At 41.2% G+C, this 16,346-nt stretch overlaps 1 protein-coding gene across 5 annotated transcripts in view; it reads left to right on the top strand.

The window, feature by feature from the left end:
- The window catches only part of LOC148886493 (cell adhesion molecule 2-like), a 193,836-nt gene that overhangs the window by 152,854 nt on the left and 24,636 nt on the right, over positions 1-16,346 (top strand). For 3 of the 5 annotated variants that reach the window (XM_089016653.1, XM_089016652.1, XM_089016655.1), the window contains 4 exons: positions 7,569-7,730; positions 7,802-7,892; positions 8,750-8,928; positions 13,383-13,493. In XM_089016653.1, the coding sequence (XP_088872779.1) occupies positions 7,569-7,730; positions 7,802-7,892; positions 8,750-8,928; positions 13,383-13,493 (543 nt within the window). The remainder of the gene's footprint in view (positions 1-7,568; positions 7,731-7,801; positions 7,893-8,749; positions 8,929-13,382; positions 13,494-16,346) is intronic. The other 2 variants (XM_089016654.1, XM_089016656.1) reach the window with 2 other exon arrangements.

Genomic DNA, 16,346 nt, shown 5'->3' with positions numbered 1-16,346 from the left:
AATTGTTTCAGATTCTCGGTGTTGACGTTTTTACAACATAAGTAACAAAGAGTACTTTTTTTTATAAGATGACGCCCCCCTATGTGGCTGCCTCTACAGCAGCTCCTTGCAAATTTCCCCATTGTGGGAAGATTAAGGTTTTCTGATTCTGATTCTCTCGCCCTGTTTTTTTTTCTCCTACACAGTAGGATAAAACATTGATTTGCCGCTGTTGCCCGCTAAAATAATCGTTTTAAGCGGCGCCGCGTGAGATTTCACTTCTCACTTTCGTGAATGACACTTCGACTGCAACATTGTTTTTTTTTTACCGTTAGCTTCACAGGCATGAATTATTTATCGGACACTGACAATCAGGACGACGTGTGAGAATACCACCACCCGTGCTAATAAATGTTTACCTTTGAATGTGACGAGTAAAATCGGCAGATAGGACACTAGATTATCATTCCGTCATTAGATACGATGACCTTCAATGGAACCGCATTGAAAATGGCAAAATACATCAACATGAAAGATCACCGATGATTAATTCATTCAAAGCCATTTCCGAATGTATTCGGGAATTGAAAAATGTGACATGCAGTGCCATTCCAGATTATTTTTGGGTTTGGTTTTTATTTGCAGGGGTACTAATAAAGCGCTGACCCGACCTCTGGCAATGGTTTTCCCTTCCACAAGGGGGCAGCATTTCCCTTTTTTCCATGTTAGCTCTTTTTTCCAGCTTCAGCTGTTGTTAAAACGCTATATAAACTGATATGTATATGTATTGCATTGTATTTTGGACAGCCGCCCTCATTTCAAGCTCATATAACTCCAGACCCATGTAATTTAGGAACTAACTCTTTTTTTCGGATGAAAGAAGAGATGAAAGAAGTCTAAGGTTTTTAACGCTGCATTGAATGTTTATGTAGTCCTAAAATTCAATATATCTGCGAGTCCTGGAATTTTAGTGACAATGACAAAAACCCAGGCACTGGAGTGGACACATTTTTGCACATCTGGCAGTGAATGAGTGATGAAGAATAAGAAGTTATCATGTTTAAAAGTGCCGTGCAATGAGTTAGTATACAGTCATGATGTACATTCTCAATGTATATTTGTGCAATTTTGGGTTGCGGAGGTTCCTCATGGTGACACGTTCATCGTGCTAAGTCGCCTGATTGAAGGAATATCGTCAATGACAATTCTGTCATATTGTAATGGGATCTTTAGGAATTGCAACAATTCTATTATCAGCATTAGTCCATCACCCAGTGGCATTTGTTTACCAGACAACCTATGCTAAGCATGCTTTTGTGTAGCCGTGCATGCTCGTTTGTGTGCGTCCACCAACACAATAGACAGATTGAGCAGATAGTCTGCCTGTGAAGTTTGCCTGACGCCAAAAACCCAATATTCCGATTTCTCCCTCTTCTTTGTCCCTTCAGTCCCCAACAAGTAATGATATATTTCTATCTCGGTTCTACACCAAGACCCAGAGAGACCCGTACCCGTTCCAGCGCAATGTACCACTTGTGTACACACCAGTGAACCAGGGGGGAGGCGTTGGGCGCAGATGAAATGAATATTTATTCCAAATAGGGGTGGCGATGTCGGCAATCGGATGAATATTATCATACCGCGTGACCCGAACAGTGGAGGTTATTGCTTGGTGGCGATATGTGATAGCTCAATTCCGACGGGGGCTCGGAGGAGGGTAAAAAACAGATTTGATTTCAAACCGCTCGCAGTCACATCGTTGTTCTTATTGTCAAAGTTGTTCGTCAAGGACAAAGTGCCCGTTTTGCTCACTTTTTCGGGATGCGGGAGCGTAGTAATGGCTGCCTAACCTCCTTTAGAAATAGTCCAGACAAGTCATCGTCCTTGAGTGGGTAGTCACGTCAATGAGGCTAGTCCTCATTGACGGTTAGTGATGTAGATTTCCAAAAATAAATAAATAAAATGGGGTTTCCATCTGTGTTGCATGCCTCGGTGTCTGGACTACATTCGTAAGTGGCGAGAACCCACAGAGTGAGGTGGAGTGGATCAATGACCATTAAAGATGTAATTTCGAGATGGCTCTTGCAAGCCACGCCGGCATGAATAAAAGATGCCTGCGCACAAAAGCATCCATTTCACCTGTAAATCACAGTGCTTTACTATTACCATGGTTCAGTACATTAATTGAAATCAAGGCAGCGGTAAAACTGGGGCGGAGTGCCGTTTTGCCAAATTGAGGGCAGCATCTTTCAGCTGGCATCTTGTTGATGACGAGAATCACATTTTGGGCAGATATGCTAAAGCGATGAGTTATAATGCAGGCTAATGCTAATACAGGGAATGAAATCAGAGCAAACATGATTGGATGAGAAATAGACCAAGCCATGGTTGTCACTGTATTACTTGTCCTTCTGTGATTTCATTATTGAGCGTAAAGAAAAAGTACAATGTTCAGAACCAAGAAGCCTTTTAGTATTTCAATATATTAAATAAGATTAAAGTATATCTTAACATTTGAATCTGGAGTGGAACCTCACAGGGCTAAATAAATCCCTTCTGGATACAACTTGACATTTTCCCTTCCGTAAACGATGGAAATTTAAATAATCTTCCCGGGGTCAAACTGTTGACGGTTTAAAGCTTTTGTTAATCGTACAGGCAGGTGTTAACGTTTTAACTTTTTTAACTCATCGTCCTGATTTTTAGAAAAAGCCAGGTCTTTCCTCTTTGTTCTAACTACCGTATTTTCCGGTGTATAAGGCACACCCAAACGCCTTGATTTTCTTCATAAGATGACCCTGCCGCCTTATACGCAGCTGTGCCTTTATATGTGAAGTCATATTGAGCCACAACATTCATTGAAGGTGCGCCGTATAGTCCGATGCACCTTAGACATGGAAAAAGTTTGAAATATCTACTCCGATGCGCATTATAAAAATATGATACTACGTTGTGATCCATTTCCCCCTGGGAAAAAAAAGTGGTGCCACCCTTACTGTAGCGCCTTATAATGTGGTGTGCCTTATAGTTGTAAAACTCTTATATAGTTCTATATTATATTAGGAAAACCTTTTCCAAAGTGTGCCTTGTATTCCGGTGCACCTTATATATGGAAAATGTTTGAAAATACACCATTCATTGGGGGTGCGCTGTCTACTCCGTTGCGCCTTTTACACCCCAAAAAGCGGAAAATGCAACAGGCTACTTCCTGTTTGGTATCCTAGCAACCTGAGCTTTTTGTTCTATTTTTAAATCTCTTCAAAATGTGCATCCTTAGATTTATGTCAGTTGAATCATCATCCCGTATTGGATCCGATTCCAAGTGCTGTTGGTGTGTGACACTCACAACTGATTGACACGATGTCCAAAGACACGAAATGAGACCACGACCCCTGTGGTCTCATCCCATTAAGATCAACATAGTGGAGGTGGACAGCCTGCCAAGATGCCGATACTTCTTTTTTTGACAGCCTTGTCGTGACAAAGACGCTTGTGTCAGAGAGGACATTGTGGTTCACACTTGCTCGGTGCTGATAGAAGTGTCTTACTTTCCACCTGAACCGTGGTCGATGAAAACAGAGTCAAGCTTGAGACCAGTCGGCAGTTGAGTTCATTGCAAAGCAATTGAGTTCATTGTGATATGCAAAAAAATGTCGCCCTCCTGGCAGGAGCAGCATATTTGTCATCCACTCGTACTGTTTATTGAAATGAATGAACAGTTCACCGAAAGTTTGCCGGAAGACACTATGTGTTGCTTTCATATGTCGGCGCCTTTTGACTGTCAATGCTGGACAGCTCTGGGGCGATTGTGCTGTTTTTGCGCTCGAAATGGGCAGCATTTTTCCAGCCCCGCTTTGTTCAGTGGAAAGTTCGGTGTTGTTTGACAGTCTGTGGCTGGATGGATCCATTCCTTGAGGAGCCGGCAATGAGAAAAAAGCATCAGCATAGAGCGCCAATGCGTATGTGGAACTGTCACGGCTTGGAATTGAAGCGGATTTACAAGGGACAGGAGATGTGAGACAATCACTTTTCGTCATTGGATGCTACAGCTTTGTATTTGCTTTCAACATTTAGCTAGTAGCACACGTGCACATTTCACCATGACGTCCCTGATCCACTGGTGAAAAGGACGCTTTGATCCTCTCCTCTTTCATCTAGGACTGCTTCATGCAACAAAGAACGTGCTAAAGATTGGAAACCGTCTGTGTCTTTTGTGTGACAAATAAAGGCTAATCTAATGTAATATGACGTGCGGATTGATTTATATTGCGCAATACTAGCACAAGGTAACCCAATGTCCTTCACACAATTGAAAGTGCGGCATTTAAAAGCATTTACAAACCAAGTGAGTTAAACTTTTAAAAGCAAAATAAATAAAAAACGTAAAACTAAAATAACTAATAAAACAATGTTTTTGAAAAATTAGATTTTAAAAATGCTTTTAACAGGTTAGCCTCTGCTTCTCCAATCCATCTGAAGGCTTTGAGTGATGCTCCTCCCTCATCTCGGCAGTCTTGGCATCCATTTTATGTCAGCTCAAGTACTGTCAAACATTTGCAACAGGAAAGAACGACATGTAGTGGTGCACAACTGCGATAATTAAACCTCGGAGGGCAAAGGGACACTATTAATACTGTGTTAAATTTGCCAGTCTGCAGGCTGCATGGAGAAAAAGAGTATTTAACAAGCAAAACAAAGTTGTCTTCTACTTTGTTTTTTATGGCTAATTCTATTTCAATGTTAGTTTCACATATCAAACTCTTACAGTTTACTTGGTTTGAGGCTAATTAGCACAAACAATGCCGCACGCTGTGTGAGAGATTCTGAGACAAAGAATTCTGCAAGGAACAAGACGAGGTTGATGCAATTTTGCGTCATTGGAGCAAATCAAGCATTTTTTTGAAAAATTGTAAATGGGTAAAGTAAACAGTTTCAAATCCTCCTCCACAGACAAATAACTGACTTTTTAATAGAGTAAATTTATTTTCATTTATGGAAAATCCCAAACAGTCCTCCAGCACTCCAAACAGTTACTTCTGCGGCTGTATATAATATTTTAACGGAATGTGTTTTTACCAGTAGCGCCTTACTGCCCACGGCTCCACAATGTTGGAAAATGCATTCATTTTATTATTTGATCAATATCTCTGTAACAGATTTATGTAGAGGCTTATTTTGTTTTGTTTGGAGAAAAAAAGGTGCAGGGGGACAAAATGTTATCAATCTTTCACTTTCTCGGTTATGGCTTGCAATTAATTTTTTGGGGGGAACAGTATGCGATCCTGAACGATAAAGCAAAGGATAAATATTTTTTGCAATATCATAAGCATGCAGGCGCAATTTTGTTCGTGCACGCACAAAAGTAGATATTGTAAAATGTCACTTTTTTTGTCCATCCAGCCAGTCTACATCTCCTACATGATGACATTATAAATTATTTCAACATCAATGTCAAAATGTTCAGTTTTAATACATTTATTTCCATTTGTTGTTTGCATTCGTGTTGAGAAAATTGGAGCCTATATTGCTGCAGCCTTTCTTCACTCTCGATAATCGCAATTATTTGTGCAAGGGTACCTTATGTTGTGACCTGCAGTCTTATCTAATAATTTACCATATTTTCCGGTGTATAAGGCGCACCCCCAATGGAGGTGAATGAATGGCGAAATGACCTGTCCATTCAAATGAATAGGGGTACTGCAGCCCCTGGTAGCACCGCCATTGAAATGATTGGGAAAGTGGCCTGGCCATTGAAATCAATGGGAAAGACGCCTGGCCATTGAATTAAATGGGCGGCCAAATGTGCTACTGCGCCTCCCCTCAAATGATAACACGGTTGCGTATATTCTTATATCTAGAGTGTATATTTGATACTTTGTACTAGGTACAGTCTTTTTTTCCACTTATACAGCTCAGCCTTGAGACATTTTGGTACCTGCTTTGGTACATACTTTGTGACGCTATATACAGTGTTTTTTTTCCCTCCTGCACACTTTACGTGCGCCTTATACGCTGGTATTTTCCATTTTTCAAATTTTGCTTTTCATCCAGCCGTTTCTTTTTCCCCCTGTTTTCAACACATCTGGAAGTATGTTGCCAACGCTGCAGAGCGGTCAGTCATTCCTCTCAAGTGGGAAACCAGCTCATTGGCTCAGTATAGGGAAATGACAGAGCCAAATTGTTGATTGACAGGACGGATGAGAGAAGGAGAGCGAGAAAGGTGTGAGGCACGGGAGTCTGGTGGCATGATTAGGAAAGTGGAGCAGATGAGCACACAGTAGGGAAGCATGGGGAGAATAAACAGTGTCTTTAGGAGAAGCAAACAAAAGGTGTCATGCACTAGGGAGGCTGGCGCTCCCTTGACTGTGCTCGGGATACACAAGTAGCACACATTTTTTTTCGCCTTAAAGGGGAACAAAATAATAACCATGAATAGCTAAACTCAGAATATACGTACTTCAGCGGACGCTACATTAGGCGCACACTCAAATGTGATATTCGTCAGAGCCATGCAGTTGACTTGGCCTTGTCAAGCCTTGTTAAAAGACGAAGTGGAGCTTTTGTGAGAGACGCTGGTTGCATCACGCATTGCCACTTTGAACCTCATGTCGCGACAAATGAGTGAGTTCGGACAGAATGGAGCCTGGAATGGTTCTTAGGGGATATAAAAAAGAAAAAGATAGATTGGAATTATGTTAGAAGTGGGGAAGGCGGATATAATGTAAGGGTTTTAACTCATTCACTGCAGGACCCACAGAATATTGATTTTTAGAACTACATAAACATTCAATGCAGCGTGAGAAACCTTCGACTCTCTTCTTTTATCAGAAAAAAGTTCATTCCTAAATTATATGGGTCTGGAGTTATATGAGCTTGAAATGAGGGTGAGTGTCCCAAATACAATACAATTGTTTGAACAACAGCTGAAGCTGTAACAAAGTGCTAACATTGGAAAAAAGGGAAATGCTGCCCCTTGTGGAAGGGAAAAACATTGCCAGAGGTCTTACCAGCACTTTATTGGCCCCCCCACAATAAAAACCAAAACCCCAACAAAGTCGGGAATGGCGCCCAAAGCCATATTTTCAATCCCCAAATAATTTTGGGTGAATGAATTAACGAGCGCCTTGAACCCGCATCATGTCTGCAAGTAAGTACCCGGAGAAAACCCACGCAGCCCCTGGGAGAACATGCAAACTCCAGGATGCTGGAGCAGAAATTGAACCCGGTACCACTGCACTGTGAGAATGACATGCTAACCACTGGACCACCGGGCCACCGCATGTTTGCAAATTGAGCTAAAAGCTTTTGTCCCATCCAGCCTGATCGAAGCATGATAGAATCATTCTTGCATTAACAGCTTATCGCATCTCCCCAATCAGCTCAATTTGACTTAATCTAATTACATTAACAGATGACTATGGATATCGCTCCTTCAGATAGCACGTCGGTGCCCTTTGCAGTGTGATTTCAGATCCACGTGGTGTGATAAAGATACCCACGGTGTCGGTGTAATTACAGACCGGAAAGCACAACATGTTAACGTGCCTCAGCGCCGCATCGCTGACTTGTTTGCGATCCTTTCCACGCAGGTGCCAAGGAGGTGAACGCTAGCGGGAAGACCTTCACAGTCCGCAGCTCGTTGCAGCTGCGTGTGGACAGACATGATGATGGGGTGGCTTACACTTGCAGAGTGGACCACGAGGCACTCTCGCAATCGCCGCAGCAGACCACTGAAGTGCTGGAGGTGCACTGTGAGTATGGATCTAAACGCTTGACGAATCCATACATTTGACCCTGATGACTTTGGATGGGTTTGTCTTAGATGCTCCTCGGGTGGAGATAATCCATTCTCTCGCAGTCCCTCAGGAGGGTCAGTACCTCAAGCTGGACTGCGTGTCACAAGGAAACCCTTCGTAAGTCACTTGTGTTCCATCATGCAGTATTTGAATATGTATAAACACAGGCACACATATATACACTACTAAATACTACCACTACTACTATTATGTACTATTTGGCCTTCAAAAGCAGATTGTGATTGTTTTTGGTTACGTAATTCTTGTTTTCTGGTGGGGGGGTGGGGGGGATTTTCTTCCAAAATCCAGTAAAGTGATACCTCAGCTCACAAACTTAATTGGTTCCCAGAAAGTGTGTGTAAGGCGAAAAGTTCGTCTACCAAACCTTTATTTCCCATAAGAAACCATTAAAAATGAGAATACTCTGTTCCCTTTGTCCCCCTTAAAACTACACAAAATATTGCATTGGATATGCCTTTATTAGACTCACAGTACCTTATTTTATGTATAATAAATGTGCTACTGTATAGTAATTAAAGAAATAAACTGCACTGTTTAATAATATTGTTTTATTTACCTTTCTGATGGTCGTTGATGTAGTTGCCTCTTGATGATATCCAAGTAAAAAACTAGTCCCCCAGCCACCATGGCGCTGTTCGACCGTGTGGTTTGGTGTTCATCCACCAAAAACTAGTCCGCCAGCCACCATGGCGCTGTGTGGTTTGGTTCGTCCGCCAAAAAGAAGTTCGGCAGCCAAGACTATATGCTTGCGAATGTAATGTTTGTGAGGCGAAAGGTTCGTGAGCTAAAGCGTTCGTAAGCTGAGGTATCCCTGTATTTGGATATATATATTATTTTTACTTCCGCATGAGTATTTGAAATCTTGTTCCCTGAGTTTACCCGTCAAAACTATATTACATGTGTATCTAATGAAGTATCTATCAAAATGTGATGATATTTGCTTCCCTTTCCAGGCCAGATCCCGTGATGTGGACGAAAGACGGCGTGGAACTTTCGGACCTGGGCAGAGTCATTGTGGAGGGTCGGGAGCTGACATTCACATCACTGAACAAGACGGACAACGGCACGTACCGCTGCGAGGCCAGCAACCACCTCGGGACCAGTAGCGCTGAATATGTACTCTACGTGTACGGTGAGTCCTGCAGAAAAAAGTTCTCATGTATGCTTAGCGAGTTTTAATATCTTGCGCTAACGGAGTTGAACATTGCATTCGGAACAGTCAGTTCACTTTTAATCTGGGTTTCATTTTGTAGTTCATGTTGGACATTTTATGTGGTTTCTTTTTAAAATAGATCAACCAGACTTACAGAACAAAAAATTGGAGATAAATGGCAAGTCAATCCAGTCAACGTGTACAATTCAGTCATTATTAGGTATTTTGTATTTTGTAGTCGCTCCAATCGAACATGCATAAAAGTATCCAATTAAAATTTCTTGTTTGGCGGAAAAGGGCCTGAAATGATCTTGCGTGTACAATAAGCCATAAAAATGAGCACCAAAGTGAAGTGCAAGTGGTTTCCGAGCTTCCCGCTGTGCACGTGTGAGTGATTAGTGGTAACACAGGCTTCACAGGGCCTCAGGTGGCATTAATACCACCAACGTCTTTCTTTAAATAAACCCGCGTCCCAGATCTTCCTAATGCAAGCACACATTGAGAGGAGTGAGGGGTGTGAGTGTGTGTGTGTGGTGTGTGTATGTGTGTGTGTGTGTGTGTGTGTGTGTGTGTGTGTGTGTGTGTGTGTGTGTGTGTGTGTGTGTGTGTGTGTGTGTGTGTGTGTGTGTGTGCGCGTGCGCGTGCGCGTGCGTGTGCGTGTGCGTGTGTGAGAAATTTAGTGCCGCGTTGTCAGTCATGCCACTGCAGAGGATAAGTCATCGCGAGCAACACCAGAGGAAGTGGAGGATGAAGTGAATCAGTGTCAGGGAAAACAGATAGCTCGCCCTCCCATTTTCTTTCATGCGTCTCTCCGAATAAAGTCTGTGTTCCTTTTGTATGAGGACAGTTGAGGGACAACAAAGCAAAAGCGGAATTTCACAGAGTGGAGCAATAAATATTGCTTTATTATTACGACTAACATCCATCTGTATTTTTCGCTGAACTCTGTATTCAATATTCTTTGGTCAAATAATAGCGAGGCTGTGCAAAGTTAGGAGCAAGGTTGCCATCAATAGTTCATGAAGTGTCTGCTTCAGGTCGTTGTTGCCGCCGCTGTGATGTGAATGGAAAGACTTTTTGTGCGTCAGAATTCATAAATATATGGATTCGGGGTTACAGATTCAAACAAAATCCCTTTTGGAATGTAAGAAGTTGGTCCAACAAAATCCCATATTTTCCGGCACACAAAAGCCTTGATTTTCTTTAAAAAAAGATATTGCGCCTTAAATTTGGAAAGCTTTTATAAATGTCTATATTATATTTGGAAAACATTTGTCATTCATTGAAGGTGCGCCTTACACTCCGGTGCCCCTTTTATATGGAAAAAGTTTGAAAATACACCGTTTATTGGGGGTGCGCTTTATACACCGGAAAATATGGTATAATGATTTGGGGTTACGAATTTATACAAAATCCTTTTTAGAATGTAATAAATTGGTCCAAAAAATACTGTATTTTCCGGTGTATAAGGCACACCCAAAAGCCTTGATTTTCTTCAAAAAAAATAACCCTGTGCCTCGTACGCAGGTGCGCCTTATATGTGAAGTAATATTGATACACAACAGGTCTCGCTACTACTGTCAGCAGCCACCAAATCAATTTTCCCCTGTAGAAGAAGTAGTACGTGACCCCAGCCTCGACTGTAGTGCCTTATAATATATAATATAATAATAATGTACAGTATATGGTGTGCCTTATATTTGGAAAACTTTTATATATTTCTATACATTTATTTGGAAAACCTTTGTCAGTCATTGAAGGTGCGGATTATACTTCGGTGTGCCTTATATATGGAAAACGTTTGAAAATACACCATTCATTGGGGCTGTGCCTTATTCGCTGGTGCACCTTATACACTGGAAAATATGGTTTATGGATTTGGGGTTACGGATTCAAACAAAAATCCCTTTTGGGGTGAAAGAAGTTGCTCCAACCAAATAATGCTTTTTTATTTTATTTTATATATATTTTTTTCGTAATGCATCAAAAAATTTTTTGCTGTACTGAAACGAAGCAGTCGGCCGCATGACGTTAGTCAACGTCATTAGCGGTTCAACGATAAATCTACCGCTGTTATAATAATGACTCGTTGTTTGGAAATATTCAATTCCCGCCACTCAACAATAATTATACTATAATTTGTTTCGTCCCACCATGAAAGCTGATTATTATCTTTGTGTTTCATCACAATATGACATTTGCAAATATCCGCTGTTACTTTGAAAAACAACAATCAACACATTTTTGCCTTTTTCCCTGACCAAAACAGTGAATGAATCATCATGACTTACGTTTTCTGCCGTGTCAATTTGAAATTGTGTTCTATCTTAAGAAAAAGGATGCGCATTAAAGGACGTTTATTTCTGACAAAAAAAATCCACAGATGAATCGATGATTAACTCATTCACTGCCAGACATGTGCACACCAGTGCCAGGGTTTTTGTCATTGTCACTCAAATCCAGGACCCACAGAATATTTTTTAGGACTACATAAACATTCAATGCGGCGTAAGAAACCTTAGTCTTTCATCAGAAAAAAAGTTGATTCCTAAATTATATGCGTGCGGAGTTATATCACCTTGAAATAAGGGTGGCTGTCCAAAATACAATGCAATACATACATATTGGTTAATATAGCGCTTTAACAACAGCTGGAATGAAGCACTAACATGGAAAAAGGGGAAATGCTGCCTCCTTGTGGAAGGGAAAACACATTGACCATGGTTTATATAGCGCTTTATCAACAGCTGAAGCTGGAACAAAGCGCTAACATTGAAAAAATTTGACAGAGGTCTGGCCAGTGCTTTATCAGCACCCAAGCAAGAAAACAAAACCCGAACTAATTCGGGAATGGCGCTCTACGTCATATCGGCAATTCCCAAATAAATAAGTGAATAGCGGTGAATGAGTTAAAATTGCAATCATGAAATATTTGCGGGAAAAAATATTTCCCATATTTCTGGTGAGATTCAATTAGCATGCGTCATTCCATGACTTGGAGCCTGGCATACCTTTAAAAATGTCACGGAAATGTAACGGCATAAAATAAACGGTGACCTTCCTGAAAACCATGTTTCAAACTGACAAACTCAAGACCACAGAGAAGAGCAACCTGAGGCCCCAAGAGAGTGAAAGAGCCCGACGGAGATTCATGACTTGTTCTTTGAAAATGGCAGCCGCTTTGTCCCCGGAATTCATTAGTGATTAGCGCACCTTTTAGCCTTTTGCAATCGCTGCCACAATTCTTCGGAAATGCCCTTTTTAATGGTTCCTCTGCAGCAAGGAGGCATTTTGACCGGGATGCGCAATCAAACTGTTTTGCGCATCTCGCAGAGGCTTGACGAGTCGCTGAGGCAACCGGGCCTTGCAGCACAGCCAATTAAAAAGCCTCCACGGTGCCATAAAAACCAGAGTGACACAAACAAGGTGGCGGTGTAACCTCATTAACTTTGTCAAACAACCGCCGATCTAGTTGTCCTCTTTTCGTGTTCGCCTTGGACGAAAAGAAAACAAAAGTAGAAAAAAAGCAGTGACTTGGACTACTGTTGTTTATGTGTGTGTGTTTTTTTACCCCTTTCAAACACACTAGCCTAACTCATTTACTGCCAGACGATGTGCAAAAATGTGTCCACTCCAGTGCCAGGGTTTTTGTCATTTTGACTCAAATTGCAGGACCCGCAGAATATTTAGTGTTAGGACTATATAAACATTCAATTCAATGTAAGAAAGTTTAGACTCTCTTATTTCATAAAATAAACTGTTAATCTGATGTCTCTGCAGTTATCTAAAGCTTGAAATGGGGGCGGCGGTCCAAAATACATAATTGATTTATATAGCGCTTTAACAACAGCTGAAGCTGTAAAAAAAGTGCTAACATGGACCAAAAAGGCAAATGCTGACCCCTTGTGGAAGGGAAAAACATTGCCAGAGGGCTGACCAGCGCTTTATCTGGACCCCCAGAACCCAAACCAATTTGTGAATGGCGTTCCACATCACGCTTTTCAATTCCCAAATAAATTCGGGAATGGCAGTGAGTGAATTAATCACCTGACGTGTTCTGTGAATTTGAGTGAAAACGACAAAAACCCTGGCACTGGAGTGGTCACATTTTTGTACATCATCTGGCAGTTGAATGAGCTAAGATCTTTCGTGATGAAAACGCAACACGAGAGGCTGCAACTGTGAGTTTTCTGCCGGGTGTTTTTATCCGTGTGATGTACGTTAGCATTTGCTCCTTCATTGCTTAATATGCCACTGTGTACATTTTGTGCTTGTTTTTTTTTTTTTAATCACCATTTTTGTTTACGTCATTGTTTTGCTGTAACCACTCGCCACCGTACCTAATTTTGCCCTTTTTCAACCCATTTTTTTGTCTTCCCCAAGTTATTGTTTGTCCTTTGTAATTGTTTGTATGTCTATCCACCCGCCTCCAGAAGAACCCACCACCCTGCCTCCATCTACCACACCCCCCTTCCATTCCATCCCCCCAGACTCCACCGCACTAATAGGCACCCTCGCAGACCCCGCAGTCACTGGAAACCGAGGTACAGTACTACCAACCCGCTTCCTTCCAACCTCCTCGCCATCGTGCGGCATCTCACGCTTCTCCTACCTTAACTCTCGTGCTCCCTTATTTCTTTACCTTCTCACACTTCACTGTCCATATTCAAAAATTAACTTTCAAAGAAACTGACCTCCCTTTAAGATACTTCCTCTCACTTATTGTATTCAGTCTGAGTACAGCTGTTTAAAATCCAATGACCCCTCCTCCCAACCTTGACATTCCCTAAGACTTCAGTAGTCCTGTGTCAGGAAATCTCAAAGAAGCAAATGTAAATGTCCAAGCGCAAATGTCTGATGACTCATCATGACTCCTAATGCTATGCTCCGTCCAGGGAAACCCTTCACACTTGAAAAGAACATTTTTTTCTTACTTTCTTTAAGTAGTAACTGAAACTTTTACAGAGTGTCGTTCATCTACAGTCGTCTCATATTAAAGTTGAATGATTTGTGCGATGAGGAATGGATTGTCATCTTTTAAGGGGCTTTGAGGACTGCTGACCACACTTTTATTTTAAGTGTCTCATTTTAACAAAGTCTGATGACGTTCAGGATCGTAATTATAGATTGAACCATTCAGTGTCCATTGGAGTGTTAGGCTATGCAAGTAGCGCTATGGCGCACTCATTGATATATTTGGAAAATATATATGGTATGCAATGTTTTTATACAGTGATATCTCAGTTTACGAACTTAATTGGTTCCCAGAAAGTGTGTGTAAGGCGAAAAGTTCATCTGCCAAACATTTATTTCCCATAAGAAATCATTTAAAATGAGAATAATCTGTTGGTCCCCATAAAACATAATTTTCTACTCAATAAGCCTAAAAACTACACTAAATATACCTTATTTTATGTATAATAAATGTGCTATTGTATTGTAATTATAGAAATAAACTGTACTGTATAAAAAAGTCGTTTTATTTACCTTTGTGATGATCGTTGATGTAGTTGCCTCTTGATAGTATCCGAGTGAAGTTGCCTAGCTTTCTCTGCAACAATACCCTCACTCACAAAGTCCCCTGTTAGCTGCTTTTTGTTAATCCAAATCAACAGTAGTTTTTCAATCTCTTCTATTGCTTGAGACCGTTGTTTAGACAACACAAAAACACTCTTAGCCACACGTAGCAATGGTTGACTTAGCATACTGGTACTGGGACGCTAAATCACAAGGCACACCCCGTTCGTGTTTTTCGATGATCTCCTTCTTCTGCTCGACTGTAATTTTCTTTTGTGTCCTCTTCACCTTAACACAAGCCTGTGGTGGGGTCTTTTTCGGTCCCATAATAGCAAAAGTACTCCACTTGATATCAAACCACATCTGCACTCAAAGGGGGTGGGGAAAACTAGCCTGCCAGCCACCGTGGCGCTTTGTAGTTTGGTTCGTCCACCAAAAAGTACTTCGTATGCCAAGATTATATTCTCGCAAATTTAATGTTCGTAAGGCGAAACGTTTGTGAGCGAAAGCATTCGTCAACCAAGGTATCACTGTATTTGTACAAAAGTGAGGCCCTAAATGTTGTACCAATAATTAACTATTCTTAGCTTGTACCATGAAATGCAGCGTGAAGAAGTCGTGGTCGTGTCTCTTTAATCTTCCACAAGGCAGACAGCATCATATTTTACTTAACCATGCTGCAGCCCTCCACAGTGTGCAGTCGTTCCAAGATTGGAGTCAGAAAAAGTTTCTAACGTCCATCAAAGTGACAACCAACGAGCCCGGAGACGCCAGAAAGATGTTATCGGCGGATGAGAACTACTTTCACAAACTAGGCTGTGGGATATTGTCGAGTGATACAAGGAAGTAATGAAGGACTTTAGTTGAACCCTTCAATGTTATGGAGGAAGATTTGTCATGATGTGGCTCAACGAGGTTGTTGGAGTAATAAGACATTATTTGGACAAGATGTTTCCAGATAGGAGGAAGTTGCGGATTATTGTTTGGCCGTCGTGGTTGGCAAACCACTTAAGTACCAGTCCGATGTTGAACAAAGCACTTAGAGGAACTAATAGACAAAAGTTCCCTGTCCCATTTTTTACAGGCTACTCAGGCCGTGTTCCAAGCGTAAATGGAAGAGCAAATCCATTATGAAAAATGCGTTGTCTGCATTTTTTTAATGACGTTTTACCCCAGGGAAAGCACACTGTCACACATTATCCATATTTCGGTCATTATGTCTGAATGCTCCCGCATTACATCTGTAATATTGAAAAAAAAAAAATTACATCATCAGCTCCAACGGTTTAAAAATGAACAAAAATACCTGATTGATATTTGCGATGTCAGGTGGCATGGTGTTTATCCTGCATGGGTTTTCTCTACGTACTCCGATTTGCTCCCGCATTCCAAAAACATGCTCGATGCACAGCTACTCTAAATTGTCCTTACATTGTGATCTCTGCGACGCTTAAAAACAAATTAGAAAATGGATGGACGGTCAGTTGTGATGCATATTACCAAAACTCTGCGGATCACTCACAAGCAGTGAAAGCTTGCAAACCTGTGCAACTTTAGCCAAAAGCTAACGTCTTGGGCTCATGGTGCTTTGTTTTTTTTAATTGTAAAGTGTCCTTGAGCGCTTGAAATTAAATGTATTGTATGTATATTATTATTATTATTATTGTGATCTCCGTGACCCTTATGAAGATAAACAGATTGGAAAATAGATGGACGGGCAGTTGCAATGCATATTATCAAAACGCCGCAGATCATTCACACGCAGTGTGCAACTTTAGCCGAAATTTAACATCTTGCGTTCCTTATCAATTTCTTCATCATGCAACAACACGTTCTAAAACTTGCTGTCATATGCTACGGTTTGTCAAAGTCTAGCTGAT

Source organism: Hippocampus bargibanti, linkage group LG16 (assembly GCF_051943395.1).
Source record: "Hippocampus bargibanti isolate YZ-2025 linkage group LG16, ASM5194339v1, whole genome shotgun sequence".
NCBI lineage: Eukaryota > Metazoa > Chordata > Actinopteri > Syngnathiformes > Syngnathidae > Hippocampus > Hippocampus bargibanti.
This window is presented reverse-complemented; position numbering and strand designations above follow the sequence as displayed.